The sequence below is a fragment of the Sinocyclocheilus anshuiensis genome, unplaced genomic scaffold (assembly GCF_001515605.1).
Source record: "Sinocyclocheilus anshuiensis isolate Anshui unplaced genomic scaffold, SAMN03320099.WGS_v1.1 scaffold67, whole genome shotgun sequence".
Lineage (NCBI taxonomy): Eukaryota > Metazoa > Chordata > Actinopteri > Cypriniformes > Cyprinidae > Sinocyclocheilus > Sinocyclocheilus anshuiensis.
In genome coordinates, this window is record NW_015552546.1 from 2,568,753 (window position 1) to 2,592,216 (window position 23,464).

Here is a 23,464-nt window from a genome sequence, read left to right on the forward strand (position 1 = left end):
GGCTTTTTTTTTTTGCTAGTGAATCGCATGAACTGAATGATCGAAGTCACAAATTTGAATCAATTGGAGTGGTTCCAGTGTAAATCTAAATGAAATTATTTGCGAACCCGCTCTGATTAAGTCCTGATCTGAATCAAATGATTCGCGATCTGCGTTCCGAAGTTCCAATCTGAATCAAATGATATTTCATACGTGCTCCGAAGTCCCAATCTGAATCAAATGATATTTGATGCGTGCTCTGAAGTCCCAATCTGAATCAAATGATCCGCGGTCCGAAGTTCCAATCTAAATCAAATTATTTGCGAACCCGCTCCGAAGTCCCGATCTGAATAAAATGTTTCTCGAACCCGCTCCGAAGTCCCGATCTGAATGATTCGCGAACCTGCTCCGAAGTTCCAATCTAAATCAAATTATTTGCGAACCTGCTCCGAAGTTCCAATCTAAATCAAATTATTTGCGAACCCGCTCCGAAGTTCCAATCTAAATCAAATTATTTCCAATCTAAATCAAATTATTTGCGAACCTGCTCCGAAGTTCCAATCTAAATCAAATTTTTTGCGAACCCGCTCCAAAGTTCCAATCTAAATCAAATTATTTGCGAACCCGCTCCGAAGTTCCAATCTAAATCAAATTATTTGCGAACCCGCTCCAAAGTTCCAATCTAAATCAAATTATTTGCGAACCTGCACCGAAGTCCCGATCTGAATCAAATGTTTCTCGAACCCGCTCCGAAGTCCCGATCTGAATGATTCGCGAACCCGCTCCAAAGTTCCAATCTGAATCAAAGGATTTGCGAACCTGCTCCGAAGTTCCAATCTAAATCAAATGTTTCTCGAACCCGCTCCGAAGTCCCGATCTGAATGATTCGCGAACCCGCTCCAAAGTTCCAATCTGAATCAAAGGATTTGCGAACCTGCTCCGAAGTTCCAATCTAAATCAAATGTTTCTCGAAGTCCTGATCTGAATGATTCACGAACCCGCTCCGAAGTAAATTAAATCCGTGCTCCGAAGTCCCTATCTGAATAATGATTCGCGAACCATATTTCAGATCGGGAGCATATCACGAATCTTTCAATTCATGAAATGATTGGCAAACCCGCTCCAAGTTCCGATATGAATCATAAGATTTGTGAACCTGCTCAGAAGTCCCGTTCAATCAAATAATACGCGATAAGCGCTCCGAAGTCCTGATCAAATGATTCCCAATATGTGCTTTGAAGTCCCGATGAATCAAGTGATTCAAGCGCTTCGAAACGGTGAATCATTTTGCAATGCAATGGTGATTTGGAGTTTCGAAAAGCTCCGTTTCACCTATCAATATGTGCTTTAAAAAAAAACCTTAACAAGTGTTGTCGAAATTCGAAAATTGATCTGTTTTTCAGTTTGAATCAATCGGACCGGTTCCAGTGTAAATGACTCACTCAGTTGACTCCGTTTGTCTGTTCCCATGCTTGTTGTGCCTTCAGCCGTGTTATATATTTTTTTTAAATCCCAGAAAGCACACATACGTCTGCAAGATGTCTGTTAAAGATCACTTGATCTGGAAAGCACCTGTTGTGTGCAAACATCTGACAGACATCTGTAAGATTTACATACATTCTAAATCATAAACATCTTAAAGACATCTAATAGACGTCTATTTGACATCTAAAAGGAAACGTTCGTTAATTTAAAACGTTAAATTTATCAGTATATCTCGTAATAAATATTTGAGAAATTATTTATCTGATTGTATTAGTTTTTAGAGAGTGATCGTCAATGTAAAAAGCAAATGGTAAAAGCAGATGAACGCAAAAAAAATCCTTAAGGAGCCCAAAGGGATCAGACTGAATGATGTCGGATCACATGGGATTTATGGACCTTCTGCTGGGGAACACCTTTGTTTTTCCTTTGTTTTCATTAATCGTCTTTCCATTTACCATTCTATTATATATTATTATTTTTAACATAACCCCTTTATTTTATGTAAAAAAAACAGGTAAAGTAAAAAATAAAATAAAACAATGAATGAATGCTTGCTTGATAAGAATAAAATATAAAAGCTAGCCTAAATCTATTAAAAAAATGAAGAGACTGAGCTTCTCTAATATCATTAAGTCATGCTATTATCTTTATATATTAGAACTGCTGTTCTTGAACTGCAGTTTATATTCTTATATGGACTTATTTACCCCACTTAAAATGCTTTTTAAGGGCCATTCACTTTTCACCTATGGCAGAATTAACACTATATATATTAAGTCTATTATCATAATCATATCATCATAATAATTAATATGAGCAGGCATAATTCAAGGGTAATGAGCATATATCATGTATGCATTTGCCCAGATCTGTGCTACTTACACAAATGTTGCAGGTTCAGTTCTTCATACAGACAACGTATTAATGTGAGTTATTAGGATCACACACTATTGCAACAATTTTCCTTTAACTCTCTGCTTAGCAAATCACAGTAAATGCTTGAGGCCAGATTTGACTGCATTTCCTTACAGAACCAGCTGTAAAACAGTAACAAGGAATGGCCAGGTTAATAATCTCTGTTTTTTTTGTCAAGGAAAATATCAGGGCATTCAAACTTAAAGGTAAAATAGTTCACCCCAAAATGAGCATTTTCTGAAAATCCCTCAGGCCATCCAAGATGTAGATGAGTTGTTAATTCGAGGGAACAGATCTGGAAAAAAATTAGCATTATATCACTTGTTCACCAATGGATCCTCTGCAGTGAATGGGTGCCATCAGAATGAGAGTCCAAACAGCTGATAAAAACATCACAATAATCCACACCACTCCAGTCCGTCAGTTAACATCTTAAAGTGGAGCGAAAAGCTATGTGTTTGTAAGAGCCAAATCAATCAATAAGACGTTTAAACTGTCACTTCTGGCCAAAACATCAGCCCATAATTGCCAATAACGCTTCCTCCAGTGAAAAAGTCCATCTCCTGTTTTCCTCTCACATCAAAATCCACAGTCATATTTGTTTTTGCTTCACAGGATGTTAACTGATGGACTGGTGTGGTGTGGATTATGGTGATGTTTTTATCAGCTGTTTGGACTCTCATTCTGACGGCACCCATTCACTGCAGAGGATCCACTGGTGAGCAAGTGATGTGATGCTAAATTTCTCCAAATCTGATGAAGAAACAAACTCATCTACACTTTGGATGACCTGAGGCCTAAATTTTCAGCAAATTTTAATTTCCGAGTTAACTATTCTTTCAAAAACAAGTTGAGAAATAAAAACTCTCCTGTGCTTAAATCTAAGCTTTAGAAACAGTTTATTGCACTAAAAAAAAAAAAAAAAAAAAGATAACACCATGTCATAATTTTTTTTAAGTACAAATCTCATTTCAGTGTTATTTCATATTTTGAAACCAGTCATTGCAGAACTGTACACTGGGAGCAAGTACCTGGATTGTGAGCAACTGCAGTTCAAATACAGACACGCAACTCAACAACTGCATAGTTTGAATACATTAGATGGGGATGCACTAATATTGTGGATAATTGTAGATCTGACTCGTTTTACTTCTCAATTTTATTTTCCAGTTCTACAGCACGAACCAAGAACACGCCATCGTCCACTCATCGTCAAATATCCTCCGTAAGTCACATTACGATCAGAGCGATGCATACAGTGCAGTTTACTTTGCAGTAACTACCGGTCAAAATCAACAGCAGATTTATTGCAAGTTAAAACAGTTAAAAAGTAACAATAAAACAGTGCCAAAGTCACACCTAAAGAAATGATTCGTAAAGGTGAGCTTCTTACTGTAAATAAAAATAAAGAAAGCGACTTGAATCTGTGAATCCTTCCTGTTTTGTGATTGTCTGCTTCTCTATGCATTCAGTTGCTGTAGGAAAACCAGATTTGCAGAACGCAACTAGGATATTTTTGCGGTCAGCTTCGCGCAGGACCGAATGTCTACCTATAGCGTTGATCTTACGGGGAAAAACGAGCAAAGCTCTGCTGAACGTAAACTGAGGCAATATGAATAAATATGAAAAGAATATTTACATACGAAAGTATTTACAGAATATCGACAGGCGTCACACATCTACCAGCTAAATTACTGCGATTACAGCTGCATGCCATTCTAAACCCTTACCATCGATGCAACCATCATCATATCAGCACAAACTATTTCATTCTACATTGTCTCAGCAGTGATTATATTATTTATTCGGGTATCTCAAACCATCACTAACACCTCACAGACAAGGTTCATGGCTTTCTATGGATCTTATAGGAAAGCAGTAGCGAGGGGATTGAGGTCGCTACCCACAATTATATATAACAATGGCTATTTTGCATATAACATATTGGCGACTTTGACAGCACGTATCAGAATTTGTCTCAAAAAAGCCAAAAAGATAAAACGTTTGAAATTCAAGCATTTAACAAGCTTTGAGGAGTCAGTTCAAACAATATTCATGAGTGATAAAAGCAATAGTTCACCGACACTACAAAAGTAGATTTTCTTCCTCAGTGTTTTTGTCTTGTTTTCCAGTACAAATATTTCAACATTCTTAAATCAACTTGAGAAGCAAAATTCTTACGATAAAAAGTTATGTTTTCTGAAAAAAATTGATAAAAATTAAGTGAGTTTATGTTTAAAACGAGAAAAATAAATCTGACAATTAGGGAAGAAAAATACATAATTTTAAGGGTTGCCAGATATCTTTCTTGTTTTAAACATAGAGTCATTTAATTTCAGAAAACAACTCTCTTATATAATTTTGCTTGATTTATGAATGTTAAGATATTTGTAATGGGAAAACAAGACAAAAATGCTAAGAGGGGAAAAACATTTTCGCAGTGTACAAATTTAAATGTCATAATTCACTCACCCTCATGTTATTCCAAATATTAATGCTGTTATCATTTTCATGGGATACAAAAAGAGATATTTAGAGGATGTTTTTCTCATGCAATAAATGTAAAAGTACTGTATATGGGAAAGAGCAGCACGAACATTCATCTAAACATCTCCGTTCGTGTTTTACATGACATTTTTTTCGGTGAACTATTCCTTTAAATTCTAGTAACAAAGCCTGCTCATCCTCTTTGTTACAAAAACAACATTAATAAAAATACATTTTATACATAATAAAACAGTACAAAATTCATTTTTTCCTTTGTATTGGCACACAAAGTAGGACTATACAGTCATATCTGCTTTAAACAAAAACAATGCTATATATCAGTAGTTGTTTCGAATACTAGAAGAGTAGAATAACTGCATCAAATGAAACCACATTCTGAACGATCCATATTAAAAGAAAGAATGTTTCGTTTCCATCATTCAGAATTCAGAACGACTTCCAATCATGTGACCAGTGTTCAACCAATCACGTTCTTATTCCAGTTGATCCAGGTCGATACAAAAGAAACAAACAAGCATAGTGGGACAAAAAGCTCATTTCTACCATTAAAAGGCATAAAATACCACGTTCAGATACAGCCCCTGGATATCTACTGGAAGACATTAACGGGAACGTCTGTTCGTCACGAGAGAGCTGCGGTCACAGATGTCTCCCAACATGCGATGTTGGCGATCAAACCTCGTCCATCTGAGCTTGAGAACGGGTCGCAGGGTTCACGACGAACACCAGAGCTGATGGAGCTGACGCTTTGGGGGTTTGAAGGGGGATGGGAGAGGATAGAAGTGAGGGATTGTGGGAGGAGGATGAATGATAACAATAATGTACCATTCTTTAAACAAATGGAATACATGAATTCATTATTATTATTATTTTTAAAAATTAAAAAAAAGTTTTTTTTAGGATACACACACACACACACATAAATGTATACATATATAAATATTATTATTATAGCTTAATAATTTATACTTTTACTTTATTACATTTTGGGTGACATAATTCTTAAATAATAATTTATAGAATAATATAAAAGATTAATATTTAAAAGATTCAGTTTTTTTTTTTTTTTAGAGATGATGAACCCTGCACTGGACTCATTGGGAAAAAATTAAAATAAATAGTTTTAAAATAATGTATAGCATAATTTATACTTTTAAATTAATTACTTTGGAGGATGAATGACAGATCTGGAGCATCCGCTAAAAGGGTTTAGAAGAGAAGTGGTGGTATATCGAGGTCAAGAAAACAGCTAGGGATCAATTATCAGCAGAAACAACGGCGGCTGAAGAAGCAATTTGTTATTGAATTTATTTGCAGAAAAGATGCATCTTGTCTTGCTGTTTGCAGCTCATCTGCGATGAAAGTGGAGAAACATGCGATTATAATGCTGTAACACTTGAGACCATGTGAAAACCCAGTAAGTTGCTTTAAATGGGCTGATTTAGCTGGATGCGACGTTGTCGTCACGTGTGGATCAGTATTGGTTGGGTTATGCCACAAACATCCCGCGTTCTTTTTCCCGGTAAGGGAAATGATATCCTTTTTGCTGCTCTCACACTTGACTGGATCTGCATCTCTAGAGGTTCTCGCCCGGCTGGTACTGTGGTTCAGTAGAGGTGAAGTAGTCTTCCAGGAAGCTCTGGAGGTATTCAAAGGTGGGCCGCTCCTCGGGCTCCTTGCGCCAGCAGGTCAGCATCAGCTCGTGCAGGGATTCGGGGCACTCGGCGGGACAGGGCATCCTGTAGCCGCGCTCCACCTGGTCCAGCACCTCCCGGTTCACCATACCTGAGCGGAGGAGACACGTCAAGCAGGGTGGATGTGGGTCAGGTGTCAGATTGTGGTGCAGGCACATTTTAACCAGGCAGAGGATGTGGGTTGTCAGCAGGGAGGAACAACCGGAAATGCTTTCATGTGTCCTTTGCGCAGAGTGCTCTTTAAAATGTCATTTAATATGACAATATTATGTGTTATATTGTCATAAACACCCTCAAAACATTTTTTTTACATTTTCTTTTAAATATTCATTTTAAATATAATAATTAAAAAAAAAAACTCACTGTGTTGAATGGAATTTCTTTTAAGTTTAAAAGTGTTAAATTTTTTCCCTGGCATTTGACTCAATGTGAATAATTTGGAAATAATAATAATAATAATAACAACAACATATTTTTAAACAAATTATTACATTATGGCCAGTGGAAGAAAAAAAAAATCTCAAAAACATTTATTATTTTTTATAAACAAAAATGTTTAAACTCAATGTGTTGGATTCAGTGTGAATAATTCTAAGTGAAAATAATATGTAATTGTTTTATAAGCTTAAAAGAATTACATTTTGTTAGAGATAAAAAAAAAATCATTGGATTTGCATTGGATAATAATGATAAGAATAATATAAAAGATTAATATTTAAAAGATTCAGTTTTTTTTTTTTTTTAGAGATGATGAACCCTGCACTGGACTCATTGGGAAAAAATTAAAATAAATAGTTTTAAAATAATGTATAGCATAATTTATACTTTTAAATTAATTACTTTTCAAAACATATATAGTGCTTTTTTCAATATGTAATTGCACATATATATTTTTATATATATAAATATTAGAGATCATTTATAATAAATTTTTTTTGAATAAGATGAGCCGGTGACTCTGATTAATATTTGACTGTAGAGCAGTAGTACCTGGATAAGGCACCCTGCCTTTGGTCGCCAGCTCCGTCAGTAAGACCCCAAACGACCACACGTCAGATTTGATGGTGAAGCGGCCGTAAAGCGCCGCCTCTGGCGCAGTCCACTTGATGGGAAACTTGGCTCCTGTTGTAATAATGATTTAAGAGCGGCCTGTCATCATGATTAAACTGATTCAATTAAGGTCGAAGCGCAGAAAAGGCAACAGCATTAAGTCTTGAAAATGAAACAGCGACGTTACGGCCTCAGGAAACAACTGAAGATGTGAAGAACATGGAGAAGGACGGAGTCGCAGTGCTCCTGCTCACCCTGTCTGGCTGTGTATTCGTTGTCCTCGATGAGTCGAGCGAGGCCGAAGTCAGCCACTTTACACACCAGGTTATCACCCACCAGGATGTTGGCAGCTCTGAGGTCCCTGTGCACATAGTTCATTCTTTCCACATACGCCATCCCAGAGGCGATCTGAGGACAACACCATAAATTATAACACCGCCCTCCAGAGTATCCACAGAATAGAAATAGATTCATATACATTATGAAGACCGTGTCAGTGGCGCTTGGCCATGCAAAAACCACCACCACAATGCTGTTTTTAGTGATGCGCTCTACAGTATTCAAGTCTCTAAGCATAGTTCCTCCTTCAGTACAGGGTTATACAGTTTTTTTATTTAGATTTTTATTTTTTACTCTACGAGTGTTAATTTAATTACGTTTACATTTATGAATTTGGCAGACACTTTTATCCAAAGCGACTTACATTGCTTTCAAGATAATGACCTTGGCATTGGTGCTGTGCTGTACTGTTTGAGCTACAGGAACTACATTTTTTTAATCTATTTATTTATTTATTGCAAATGTATATAATGTTTCAGAGTAGCCTAGGGTCATTGCTATTGTTATGTAGTGGCATTTTCATGTTTAATTACAGTGGGTTGTAAGATTCTGTATCAAAAAGTAAAACTAAAATCGATTTGTGGCTACTTTAGTCAGTCTTGGAGTCATGAAAAAAAATTATATATATATATAATACACACAACAAACATAAAATTCGCAATTATTATTTTTAGTAAAGTAAATAATACTTTTTCTTCAACATTTTTAGTCAGTTTTGGAGTCATGAAAATGTGTTCAGTTCCATAATATAATATAATATAATATAATATAATATAATATAATATAATATAATACTTTATAATATAATATAATATAATATAATATAATATAATATAATATAATATAATATAATATAATATAATATAATATAATATAATATAATATAATATAATATAATATAATATAATACTTATATTCAGAAAGGATGCATTCAATTATTAAGGCTGTTCTTTTGAACTTTCAATTCATCAAAGTTATAGATAAAAATTATAGATAGATAGATAAGATGCTGAAAATTCGGTTTTGATCAGAGGAATAAATTACATTTTATAATACATTCAAATGGAAAACAGTTATTTTAAATTGCAAAAATATTTGTTTTTACTGCATTTTTATATCAAATAAATGCAGCCTTGGTGAGCATAAGATGTCTTTCAAAACATAAAAAAAACAACAACTTACCACACCCAAACTTTTGATCAGTAATGTACATTTTCTAATATAACGTTTCCAATTATATTACTTTTTATTTAAGTATCAAAACATAAAAAAAAAAAAAAGTGTATTTTTCTTTGTGATTTCATTATTAGATATCCTATCATAATGCCAGTATGAAAGTACCTGAGAGGCCATATCCACAAGCTGAGGCAACCGCAGCATTTTCCCCATGTCACCCTTCAGGAAATCCAGCAGACTTCCTGTGAAAGCAGAAATCACTGCGTCACATCTCTATTCACACCTTTACTGGCAGACCTCACCACAAAGCTGCTATAACCAGATTTGATGCTCTATTTACACATCTTACAGCGAGTTCTCGTTTCTTAGACATCTTTGGCCCAATATAGTGCACTGGATCTCTGTACTGACCTTGTCCCATGTACTCAGTGACGATGTAAATGGGCTCCTCCGAGACGACGGCGTAAAGCTGCACCAGCTTCTCGTGCCGGAGTTTTTTCATCACCTGTGCTTCCTGCAGGAAGGCCTCAGGAGACATAGTGCCAGGCTTCAGGGTCTTGATGGCCACGCATGTCGTGCCGTTCCAAGTGCCTGATGGGAAAAAAAGACACTGTGAACTCTTGCTTGCATCATTACACAGCTGTGGTATTTTGTACTGGTGAACTTCTAATTTAACTCACAAAGCTTTAGTTTTCGAAGGAAGGAAGTTGAAAGAAGCAGTCTTACCCATCCAGACCTCTCCGAAGCAGCCCTGGCCCAGTTTGACGTCCAGTCTCAGAGAGTCCCGTGGGATCTCCCAGGCGTCCCGTGCCAGGCCCTGAGTCTGAGGCTTCAGCACGGGACACACGTCAGTCAGACAGTGACACAGGCCGTCTGCGTGCTCTGTCACGGACACAGACAGAAAGGAGCGTGTTTATGTTTTGTTTTTTTTCGATAAAAAATTTTGCATTGTTACTGCAATAGTATTTTCTTTTTTTTTTAATGGGTAGTTCTGGCTCATTCGGATTCTGTATTAAATGCACAAAGATGCTTTTGTTGCAGAATTAAAATTAAAAATGGCAATTTAACTAAATTAAAAAGTTAAAATGAAATGTATTATTACTAGTCAAACATTTTTTTTTATTATAAATAATAAATAAATATAACTTATTATTTTTAATAATAATACAATTATTTTAATATTTTTAGTATACCTTAATAAATGAAGATTAATATTTAATATATTATTAAATCATTTAAAATAAATAATAAAACGGAATAAAAAATAAGTAAATACTTATACAACTTACTATATAATACTTATGCTTTATAACTTATTCTAACATAATAAATAAAATTTAACCACATTAACAAATTAATTAATAAAAATGCAATATTTAATTAATTTTTAATTAACAACATACCTTAAATGTATTATAATTATTTTTGTATTATTCTTTTTCAATAATAATAATAATTTACGTAATCTACAAAATGATTATAATTATTGACAATAAATAATAATATATTAATACAAATAATAATAATACCCATAACTTAACCCATAAATAACTGAAATGTGGTAAACATCTTACATCTTTCTCTTAGCAGGGTTTTAGGGCCTATTAATGCTATATTTAGGGCAGCATAAGAAGTAAAGGATGAGTCATTATGTAATTGCTTTATGCAATAGATTTTTTATAGATCTAACAGTCTTCTTATTTTGCAACAACTCGAGTTCCCACTTCCAGAAATACCAGTCTGTATCACTTCCCTTCACAGACATTCAGAAAGGAGCAGGTCTATGAGAAAGCGACTCACGGTGGTAGTGGTTGACCAGCTGCTGTAATGTACTGAACTGAGTGCGCGACGTGATGTAAAATCCCCCGCTGTCCAGCTTCCTGATCTTATAATGTTTGACATTTAGACCCTTGACGTTGTCGTAATCCAGAACGGAAAGACAGTAGGCACCTAAAAAAACCACAAAGAACACATTTGAGAGGTGAAGCGGATGACATGGACGGCACTAACAAACATTTAGATTTGAAACTGTTAGATTAGTATGACGGGTGCCAGATTCGACACTTTTGTAGTATTTTATTTTTCCTTGAAGTCGACTAATCTGAGCAAAAACATCCATTTGGTGCATTTGTTTCTTTCTTTCTTTTGCAGTTTCTGGTCCCCATTGACTTCCATAGTATTTTTTCCATACTACTGAAGTCAATGGCTACCGGCGTCAACTGTTTGGCTTCTTCAACATTCTTCAAAAATATCTTCTTTTGTGTTCAACAGAAGAAGTGTCATTTTTGGGTGAACTGTCCCTTTAAAAGGCCTTTTACTTGGTAAAAAAGTATCAACTCAAATCAATCAGACGACAGAAAATATGTAGTAGCTGGTGCATAACAGGCCTTTCAGGAACATTTTGATCACGTTGATGATTCTGGGGCCTGTTTTATAAAACAAGTTTACCAAACAAGCCAGGCGTATTTCAGTTAGTCTGAATTATTTTGAACCATATCAGCAGACAATAAGTCAGACTAACTGAAATAAGCCTGGCTTATTTGGTAAACTTGTTTTATGAAACAGGCTCCAGGTCTTCATAGGGTTAATAAACACTGTGTAAAATGCTCTGTAGAGGGCGCTGTGGTCATCACACACATTCATTCACTCTGTCTGTCACTTGCTCCCTGGTTTCTTTGGGGATTGACTCATCTTCAGTCTCTCTCGGTCTCTCCGCGAGCCTCTCGCTGATCGTATGAGCTGTGTGCTATGGCTCCCGGTTATACGCTTGACCTACTTCTCGCTCTTCATCCCTGCAAGCACTTTTCTGACCTTCGTATACTGTCGTACGCAGCCATATGTACTCTTCACATGTCATCTCAGATGAACGTTGTTTGTGTAAATGGCCATATATGGAGCGTGGATCTTTACAGTGTTTAGAGAGAGAAAGGCTGCAGGGAGGAGATGAGGAATGCAGAAAAGGGGAATTCAATTGAACGTGCACTTTGTTCTGATCTGAAATCCTGAAATGCAATTTCCTCAATGTAGACACACGCATGAGCAATGTCCTCCACACTGGTGTTGGTTATTTGTCATCGCTGTGTATATGAATAGTTTCTTTATTATGCAACTGTTACAGTAGCTGTGGTCTCTGAATTTGACTGGAAAAAATTTTTTGAGAGATGCTTTCGTTAAAAAAAAAAAAGAAAAGTTAAGAAAGAAAAAAAAAAGGTTTTTGCATTCCCTGGGATGTTGAACTCTTGACCCTAATGTTATGAGTGCCAAGCTGGAAAGAATGGAGTTTCATTCCCTAGATTTCATTCTGACACAATTTCCCATTCATCCCTACAGTTTGGCCTTTGAATCAACACTGTGACACCAGACAAAGGGTAATTATAAAATATTAATTCTATATTAATTCACAAAACTGTGGTAAACAGAATTAAAATAAAAAAATGACAATTTATCTAAATTAAAAATGTTAAAATATATGTATTACTATTATCATTATAATAATTATTTTAAATTAATAAACAATATAAATTATAAAAAAAATTATTTGCTATAGTAGTAATAATAATAATACAATTCTTTTTATATTTAATAATAAATAAAATAAAACATTTTATTGTGATTTTATGGTATTAGATGGATTTAATATACTTTGTAGGCCATATATTTTGGTTTTTGCTTTGCTCCTTTTAGTATTTTATGTGGATTCAATTTTAATAATTCTTATTACTGTTTATTAATGAATTAATAATAAAGAGCTTAACATTTTATTGTGCTTTTATGGTGTTAGATGGATTTATATATTTAATATACTGTGTATGAAATATTTTTTTTTGTGCTTTTGCTTTGCTCCTTGTTTTATGTGGATATAATTGTAATAATTCTTATGTTAATATTAAATTTAATTAAATATTTTATTGCGCCTCTGAATGGATTTGTATATTTAATATACTGTGTATGCCGTATATTTGTGTTTTTTTGCTTTGCTCCTTTTTATGTGGATATCATTTTAATAATTCTTTTTATTTTAATATTAAATGATTAATAAATAAAATATTTTATTGTGCCTTTGGATGGATTTATATATTTAATATAATGTGTATGCCATATATGTTTGTGTTAATGCTATGCTCCTTTTTTTTGGTTTTTAATTTGAATAATTGTCTATTTCTGTACATTTTCATTTTAGGAAGACTTGTAACACTGTCCAGGGACTACAGATGAAAAATAACCTTTGGGTTCAATCTGGTGCATTTACAGAAACATTTATTAACGTGCATTGTCCCGGTGCGCGCACGCACGCACACACACAAAAACTACTTTTAAATAGATAAAAAAAAAAAAAAAAAAAAAAAAAAGAAAGATCCAGGATTATCCTTTTTATTCTGCAGGTTTTGCGTAACCTTTGAGTTTTAAAGAAAACTAAACAATATAAATTGACAAGCCTACAGTGGGATCTTGTTTGTTAGCTACCGCGCACGCACACACACAAAAACTACTTTTAAATAGATAAAAAAAAAAAAAAAAAAAAAAAAAGTGTTCAGCGTTTGTACTGTTTACATTCAATCACCTTTGGTTGTCTCACTCTCTCGGACCAGGAAAGTTCCTCTCCTGTTTTCCAGACTCAAGAGGAGGCGCTCGGAGTCCCTGCGTGTGATCTTTCCAAAGTACCATCTGGAGAGAGATGAAGAAAAAGAAAGAGAGAGAGAGTGTGTATTTAGAGTAAGTAATCACATGTAACAGTATCAGAGACACACAGCTTATGCTGGTACACATTCAGAACTGCCATCCCATTGAGCAAACATGTACACCACCATTCAAAAGTCTAGTGTCTGTAAGAATAAACTCACCAAGGATGCATTTATTTATTAATATTTTGAAATCATTAGAATCTAAAATAACTTTTTTCTATTTTAATCAATGTTAAAATCTAATTTATTCCTGTGATGCAAAGCTGAATTACTCCAGTCTTCAGTGTCACATGATCCTTCAGAAACCAGTCCAATATGATGATTTGCTGCTCAACAAACATTTATTGTTATTATCAACGTTGAAAGCAGCTGTGGCGCTTCATATTTTTGTACAAACTGTTTTAGGATTTTCTGATAAACAGCATATTTTGTAACATTCTAAATCTCTATACTGTCACTCTTGATCAATTTAATGTGTCTTTGCTAAAATTTATTTTTAAAATATCTTACTAACCCCAAACTTTTAAACAGTAGTGTACATTTAATCTATTATGAAATTGAGCTTGCGTACCTAATAACGTTTGCATTAACTTGCATGTTTTGGGCCTGAAATGATTATACTTTACAATAATCGTCATCTGAATTGTGCTGCATGAGATATTGAACACTGATTCAGGTTGTAATATTCCTACTCTTAGTCCCAGAAGCGATAAAACGATGGTGTTTGGGATTCATGAGCGACTCGGTGACATTTAGTGTCTATAAATCAGCGCAGTTTGTTGTTAGCCGCTGCGCTCTCTCAGAGTCTTACCTTTTCTCCAGAGTCAATCTGAGATGACTGGCAAGGCAAGGGTGGAAAAATGAGTCATTACAGGTTTTCAAAGGAGTGCTTGTGTGTATTTGTTTAATGCGGCAGTCGACTGAGCAACAGCGCGTGTGTGTCTCAGGAAAAATGACCGGAATATGAACAGGACAGACAATAGTAGACGGGCCGCCTGAGGCAAACACTGACGTATTTTACACAGTCAAGAAGGAAAAGGTCTTTGGGCCACAAGGGTTTTTTCTTTCTAACTGATGAGATGATGGAGAGACTACATCGCAGATAATGGAGGAGGGCATATGAAGGACTCAAAGGTCAGACCGGAAGGAGAGAGAGAGGGGCGAGAATGAATCATTCTGTTAGTAACGTCACAAGGGTTGAGTGTCAGTGTTATTTTAGTGTCATTGAGATAATATTATTGTTTAATAATAGTCTGAATTTAGTTTTTATTTTTTCAAAATGTAATCGTTATTTTTGTATATTTTCCATTTTCATTTTTGCTAAAGTTTTAGTAATTGTGTTGTGTGTTTGTCATTTGTATTTTTTTATGTCTTGTCTTTATAGTTTTTATTAATTTTTTATTTTATCTCTAGTTGTTTTAGTAAATCACGTTAAATGAAATGAAAATTAGATATATTTCCTTGGAAACTGGCAGAGAGAGAGAGAGAGAGAGAGAGAGAGAGAGAGAGAGAGAGAGAGAGAGAGACAGATAGATCGACAGACAGACATAGATAGATCGATCAACAGACAGATAGATACCGATAGATCGACAGACAGAGACAGATAGATAGATGACAGACAGACAGATGACTGACAGACAGATAGACAGACAGATGACAGACAGACAGACAGATGACTGACAGACAGACAGATAGATGACAGACAGATGACTGACAGACAGACAGACAGACGACAGACAGATGACTGACAGATAGACAGACAGATGACAGACAGACAGATGACAGACAGATGACAGACAGACAGACAGACAGATGACTGACAGACAGACAGACAGACAGATAGATGACAGACAGATGACTGACAGATAGACAGACAGATGACAGACAGACAGATGACTGACAGACAGATAACTGACAGACAAGATGACAGACAGATGACTGACAGATAGACAGACAGATGACAGACAGACAGATGACTGACTGACAGACAGACAGATAGATGACAGACAGACAGACAGACAGACAGACAGATAGATGACAGACAGACAGACAGACAGACAGACAGATAGATGACAGACAGACAGACAGACAGACAGACAGATAGATGACAGACAGACAGACAGACAGACAGACAGATAGATGACAGACAGACAGACAGACAGACAGACAGATAGATGACAGACAGACAGACAGACAGACAGACAGATAGATGACAGACAGACAGACAGACAGACAGACAGATAGATGACAGACAGACAGACAGACAGACAGACAGATAGATGACAGACAGACAGACAGACAGACAGACAGATAGATGACAGACAGACAGACAGACAGACAGACAGATAGATGACAGACAGACAGACAGACAGACAGACAGATAGATGACAGACAGACAGACAGACAGACATAGATAGATAGATAGATAGATAGATAGATCGATAGATCGATAGACAGATTGATGACAGACATCTACTCTCATGACTCTCATGAGCCGGTTCTTTTTGATGAATCAGTTTTGCGACTCATGAATCAGTCAGGGCGGTTCGAAAATGAACATGTGATCGACTCACTTCACTGACTAAACATCCGACTCATAACAAATTGAAATAAGTGTTAAAAATTTCTTTCAACTATTGTTTTGTTTAGTAAAATAATCCTCAATGAGGACCTAGAATCACACTCAGCTGAACTGAGAGATCTGACATCACAATTAAGGGAATACAATGCAAACCAGAAGATTCACAGGGAGGAGAACAGCAAAGAAAAGGAGAGAAAGAGGAGGAGGAAGAGGATTTACTCTTCAGCCTGGATGGAATCAGACGGTGCCACGTAATTGCTGGGAATGTATCCACTCTCTCCCGTCGTCAGCGAGCGAGCCAGCCACCAGTCGCCTTCCCTAAGACGGCAGAAAACACACACATAATACACCTGCAGTTTAACTCACATTCAACATATTTGGTGACACATTCAAGACGGCCCAAAACAAACACCCTGAAATACATGACTGACAGACAGACAGATAGATGACAGACAGACAGACAGACCGACAGATAGATGACAGACAGACAGACTGACAGATAGACAGATGACAGACAGACAGACAGATGACAGACAGATAGATGACAGACTGACAGATAGACAGATAGATGACAGACAGACAGACAGACAGACAGATAGATGACAGACATGACTGACAGACAGACAGATAGATCACCAGTCGCCTTCCCTAAGACGGCAGAAAACACACACATAATACACCTGCAGTTTAACTCACATTCAACATATTTGGTGACACATTCAAGACGGCCCAAAACAAACACCCTGAAATTACATCTGCGGTATTATTCCTGCTTTATAATCCATGAAATGAGCCATGAGAATGCAGACAAAGCTGCTCTAAAGACATTAACTACCTGCACTGCCAAATTATGCATAAATGAAACATACATTTAAAGGGATAGTTCACTTCTCCCAAAATAAACAGTCATTTACTCACCCTCATGTTGTTCCAAACCCATATTACTTACACTTACTACTGTATCTTATGCCTCTCATATGGAGTGCATAATCTAGATAGATAGATAGATAGGGAGAGAGTGACATAGATAGATAGATAGATAGATAGATAGATAGATAGATAGATGGATGGATAGATGGATAGATAGGGAGAGAGTGATATAGATAGATAGATAGATAGAGATATAGATAGAGATATAGATAGAGATATAGATAGGGAGGGAGAGAGTGATATAGATAGATAGGGAGGGAGAGAGTGAGACAGACAGACAGACAGACAGATCCCATTTGCAAATTCTACTTTTGATCAATTTAATGCTTCCTTGGTGAATAAAAGTATTGATTCCTTTAAAAAATAAATTATGTGCTGGGAGGTATACTGGTTCATACCGAATACGTGTTTATTATTATTATTATTATTATACGTGTTAATAAGTGCTTATTTTTGTTATGATATTAATTTTTAATATACCGCAATACAGCAATACATATACGTATGTCACTTAAATAACGTTTTTTTACAGAAACACTAAATGACAAACAATATCTTCAGTTAAAATGACACATTTTTTCTAAGTCAATCTACTGCCGTATTTCCTCTCTCAATCAGTAGAAAATGTGGTTAACACCCGGTCATGCATGAAAAAAAAATACTGTTATATACTGTGAAACCGGTATAATTTTGAAAAATACCATGATATGAATATTTGGTCATACCGCCCAGCACTATTATATGCTATATGCCTTTATTAAGTGTAAAAGAGCAGCACAAGCATTCATCAAAATACCTCTTTTTAAGTTCTATAAAAGAAAGAAAATCATATGGGTTTGGAATGATGGATTTTTTCATTTTTGGGTGAATTATTTACTACAAAACTGGTTGATTTATCAAAAAGTGAGTCATCTGTCTGGGTCTCTATTTTCTGGGAGTCTTGATGGGTTTTTAATAATAGATGTTGTGTTTTAGTGTGAGCTGTGGGGTGTCAGACTGTGACTCACTCCCTAAGCTAAAGTAATAAGACTTCTTCCATCACCACGACATGCTGACCCGACACAAACCTCTCCCAGGTCTCTGAGCTACTGCTAGCTGTCATTGAACGTAATTAAAACATAACCGCACCAGTGAAAACAATGACATACAGTATATACACAGATGGGCACATACTCATATTCATACAATGCAAATATATTATTCATTCACAGCGTACCATTCAAAATTCAGATGTTAATGAATTATTTATGTATGAAAAGGCATAAAAACAGTGATTCTGATAAGAAGGGTATATGAGAGGAGAAAGCAATGAGGCTACAATTGAGCAATAATTTATGTAGAAAACACTGTACACCTAACATCTATACACCTAAATTACTTATGAAAAAGTCTACTTTTAATGTTACATTTTAAAACCATTATGCACCTACTACAACATCGAAATTGAGTCAAAACAGCGCCATTTTTTCCTGTTAATTTAGCTAAATGCTAATGCTATCTTGCTTTTAAGTTCATTAATGACCCCCATAAAACTGACTGAATTTTATTTGTTTTTATTAACCTGTAAGCTTTGATGTCATTCATATGCTAGTATGCAAGTGTATTACTATATAATATTAGCTATAAAAACACTAGCTAATTTAGCTAAACTGAAAATGTAGCCATAGCCTTTGGTTTGCATTTGTACTATGTTAACTTTGCTAAATGCTAACGCTGTCTGAAATGTTTTTTGAAGTTTATTAATTTATATGACCACATGAAATCAAACCTTTACTGAATTTGAATGGATATTTACATTTTAGCTTTGATATCATCTGCTAGTGTACTCCTAGCCTAACATATGTGCTAAAAATATACGCATAGGCATTTAGTCTTTCATTTTGTGGGGGGTATACAGATTTGTGTCAAATAAAATGATCTCTAGAATGAGAATGACAACTAGCAAGTTAGCTAAACACACCCATTAGCCTTTAGTTTACATTTTTAATGTTACTTTAGCTAAATGCTAATGCTTCCTGAACATTATAGTTTTAAATGGCCACATGAAATCAAAACTTGACTGAGCTTTTGTGGATTTTAGTCCACGTCTGTTAGCTTAACTCATATAGTGAACTCCTAGCATAGAATATGTGCTATTTTTTTAGCCCATATACGCATTTAATCTTTCATTTTGTGAGGTGCATATGGATTTTTGTCCAATAAAATGATCTCCGGAACGAGAATGAGAACTAGCAAGTTAGCAAAACTAAAAACGCAGCACGTAGCCTTTAGTTTACAATTTTACTATGCTAATTTAGCTAAATGCTAATGATATTTTAACATGGCTGCTTTTAAGTTCATTCACTTTATGACCCCATGAAATCAAAATCAGACTTTAGTGGGTTTCAGAGTCTGCTCATTTTTAGGCCAACTCTATGCTAATTTACTCCCACTAAATCTGCGACTTTATATGTTTGCGATCTAAAAAAGGAACATGTGGACATGTTCCTGTGACAACGTCCTGCTTAAACAGGAAATGTGTCAACATAGGACAGAAAATGTTATATTTGATATGATTTTCATCGTTCTATGACTTACGCACTTATTCTAATCTAGCACAGCATACAGTACAGATACAATAGCATGGAAATTAGCATGTAGCCTAAGCAAATGTAAAGGAACAATGGATAATACACCAAAGGACCATCCACAAAGTCAACGTGAAGGACAAATGTAAAATGGTCGTGAGTGAGCCAGTTATGAGGAGGTGTGACACTATTTCTGGACGACTTCCACAGTCTCTAGAAAGTCAGGACAAATCTCAGGTGGACAAGCAAATGGTGAAAAGACACACATACACACACAGAAAATGGACACTGAAAGCTGAAAGCATGAGCAACTTTACCAACCTGGGGTTCAACTTTCTCCTACATAAACGAGCGAGAGCGTGTAGAGGAAAAACACAGAGGAGACATGAAGTGTTTGGACATTAAAAGCAGAAGCAAACATCCCACATAATCTTAAAAACTGACTGAAGGTCAGCTGCAGCAATGATGCACTGAAAACACAGCATTTATCCAACTCATCATCAGTCGAGTACTGTAATGTGCGTTTGATTATCTCTGCTGCTGACACACGATTCAGAAGGTCCCAGCGATAAGCCGGAGCAGCTTGGTGATTTTGTTAAAAAGCTGATTACTTTATTATCAGGGGCTTCTGGGAAGGGTTATGGACAGCGGTGGGGATTGCTTGTGGTTTAAAGGGTGAATCTCATGAAAACATCCAGGGCTTTTTTTTAACCCAAACGGTTTAAACACCCCAAAATTGGTCTTAACCACAACACTATTTTGGTAACTTGTTTTAATGTCTAAAAAAAGACACATTAAGTATGCTTCACTTCAAGTCTAATATGACTGAAAGTAATGACTTTAGATCATAATGAATCATATACAAATTTGGATTAAATTCATTCAGTGAATGATTCATCAGACTTCTTCAAACTGATAATCTGCACAATTCATTAAAAATGACTCATAAGAGTCATTCTTTCATGAAAACAAAGTATACATGCACTGCCATTTACATTTTTCTTTTTAAATAAATTAATACTTTTATTTGGCAAGGACACAATGAATTGTTCAAAAGTGACAGTAAAGACATTTATAATATTATTTAATTTAATTAAAAAAATTAGATTTCAAATAAATGCTGAAAAATATGAAATATAAGCAGTTTCCAAAAAAAACATTAAGCAGCTAAATTTAAGCAATAAGCAAAATGTAAAAAAAGTAATATATATTCAAATAGAAAACATTTAAATTGCAATAATATTTCACAATATTACTGTGTTTTTTAATTTAAAAAATATATATATTTTCAGGACCTTTTAATATCAGTTGATCACATTTCTCACTTCTTACTGTGTAGAAGTTTTCCTTCTGATTTTTGGTTTGTAAATCCCATCATTTTTAAAAGATTCTCATTACTGTAATACAGTAATTTGTTCAGTGTTACAAAGATCAAGATTATATTCAAAATTAGTATGAATAAAAGAGTATCATGAAATGAAAATGACAATTTGTGAGGAACAGCTGCATAATTGTCATGAAAATGATGTCACAATTTAAAAAGTCTTAATGCTACTAAACACAGGCTTCATTTTCATTCAGCAAAATATCATTTCTCATTTCTTTCTTTTGATTTTGGGGGTGAAATATGACCCGTCCATGTTCCGTTTCGAGAGATTCACTCATATACTAGCCTGACATAAAAAAGCAAATCCCCAGGTCTGCTTTGTGCTGAAACCAGAGGATGTTTCTGAGAGTGTTTTTATTCTGTTAATGGTAGCGCTGTGCACTGGAATAAGGAAGTGAACCGCAGGTGTAGAAAGGAAGGAAAATGCTCCCTTTGGTCTGGGAGGGGAAGTGGAGGTAAAGACGTGCAGCTGAGCTTTTATTGTGCACAGGAAGACCAAAAAAGGAATCCAGAGAACAAAAAGCCGTCATCTCCCACAAATACAGTGCCTTCAGAGGGAGCCAGTTCCTATGGTTACCAAAGAGGAAGAGGGGGGGCTACGTGTGCTTGGGGGGGGGTTTCAGCAGTCAGACAGATGAGACGTGTGTGTGTGTGTGTGTGTGTGTCTGCGTCAGTGGGTGTGTCTATTGCCCTCCGGAGCCCTGTTATTTTTGCGCGAGTGTTTTTGTGTTTCCTCTCTTACGTGTTATTGACAATCTGGAGTCGTTCTCCTTTCCTGAATGACAAATCAGTGGCTGTTCGTGACTCGTAGTCATACAAAGCCACAAACGTGGTCACGCCGCCTATGGAAAAATACAAGAGACAAACATAGAGCGTTACCTTGATGCAATTCAAAAACTTCAGCAGGGAAATTACATTAACCCAAGTAATATAATGTTGGGTTGCCAATGAAAATGGGCATCTAAAAATAGTCTAGACTTGCACAGTCAGACTTTTGACTAACGACATAAAGACTCTAAGAGGGTAATTTTGAATTTGTTGCATACTGGTCTATTAATGTGCTGTTGAATTTATTCAAATCAGGGTTGTTATAGTTAATAACTAAAACTAAAATCATAAAAAAAATGGAAATAAAATAAAATCAACAAAAATAATTAGTATTAAAAAAAAAATCTTTTATTAATTGAAATAAAATAAATTAACATAAAAATAAATGTAAAAATATTTTATTACCAGAAATAAAATGTATATAAAATTAAATATAGAAAATGTATTTTATTAACTGAAATAAAATAAAAATTTATATTAAAATAAATAATATAAAAAATGTTATTAACTGACTGAGATAAATATAAAAATATCAAATAAAAATTTTAAGGTATTTTTTAATTGGTTGCAAAGGCAACATTTCTCATTTTCATTTTGTTTAACTTAATGTACTAAAATAACGAAAACAAAAATTAAATAAAAAATTAAGAACTATAAATACTATACAGACATATTTAACAAAAGAAAATAAAAATGACAAAAACACAAAACTACTAAAACTTTAAAATTAAAACAGAAAATATACAAATATAAAAAAATAATAATATAGGCCTATTATGATTATAATAGTATAATAATATTATTACTAATACATAAGTAGATTTACTTAATTATATAACTTATTATTATTAATAAAAGCTTATTAATATTTGAACACATATTTAAATAATGGTGCAGCAGTTTCCAAGAATGGTTGCATAGACAATACTGGATAATTTAGATCATTACTGACCAAAATGCAAAATGTTAACAGACTTTGAGGCCAAAATTTCAAACAATCAAAACCTAAAAAGTGCCAGTTATTTCCTGGACAAACTATAGTAAATCCAGCAAGTGGTTTTCCACAGAAATTGCTGGGTATCATGCAATTTGTTTCCACAAAGACAGACAAAACTCTCAGAGATCCTGGAACAGCAGCCAATCAGATCGGAGTTTAGGAGTTTGGAAAATCCCGTGCTATTTTTGTATGCAGTATGCATCAGATGGTCCATTAAAGGTCTGATGTGGCGTCTTAGTCTTAAGGCTAAAAAAAAAAAGTCTACCTGTGAATCTCATTCATGGGATTTAAACAATGAATTCATCAAAACGGTCTGCACTTTTTTTATAATTTTATATACATAAAT

At 34.9% G+C, this 23,464-nt stretch overlaps 1 protein-coding gene across 5 annotated transcripts in view; it reads right to left on the bottom strand.

Annotated features, from left to right (window-relative positions):
• Positions 1–6,062: 6,062 nt before the first annotated feature.
• Positions 6,063–23,464, bottom strand: part of LOC107664192 (proto-oncogene tyrosine-protein kinase Src) — a 52,157-nt gene continuing 34,755 nt past the window's right edge. For 4 of the 5 annotated variants that reach the window (XM_016454675.1, XM_016454677.1, XM_016454674.1 and 1 more), the window contains 11 exons: positions 22,036–22,135; positions 20,228–20,245; positions 16,629–16,727; positions 13,708–13,811; positions 10,947–11,096; positions 9,873–10,028; positions 9,558–9,737; positions 9,312–9,388; positions 7,886–8,039; positions 7,572–7,703; positions 6,063–6,672 (listed from right to left, as the gene is read on the bottom strand). In XM_016454675.1, coding sequence (XP_016310161.1) covers positions 6,464–6,672; positions 7,572–7,703; positions 7,886–8,039; positions 9,312–9,388; positions 9,558–9,737; positions 9,873–10,028; positions 10,947–11,096; positions 13,708–13,811; positions 16,629–16,727; positions 20,228–20,245; positions 22,036–22,135 — 1,379 coding nt within the window. In that variant the 3' untranslated portion in view covers positions 6,063–6,463. The remainder of the gene's footprint in view (positions 6,673–7,571; positions 7,704–7,885; positions 8,040–9,311; positions 9,389–9,557; positions 9,738–9,872; positions 10,029–10,946; positions 11,097–13,707; positions 13,812–16,628; positions 16,728–20,227; positions 20,246–22,035; positions 22,136–23,464) is intronic. The other variant, XM_016454679.1, reaches the window with a different exon arrangement.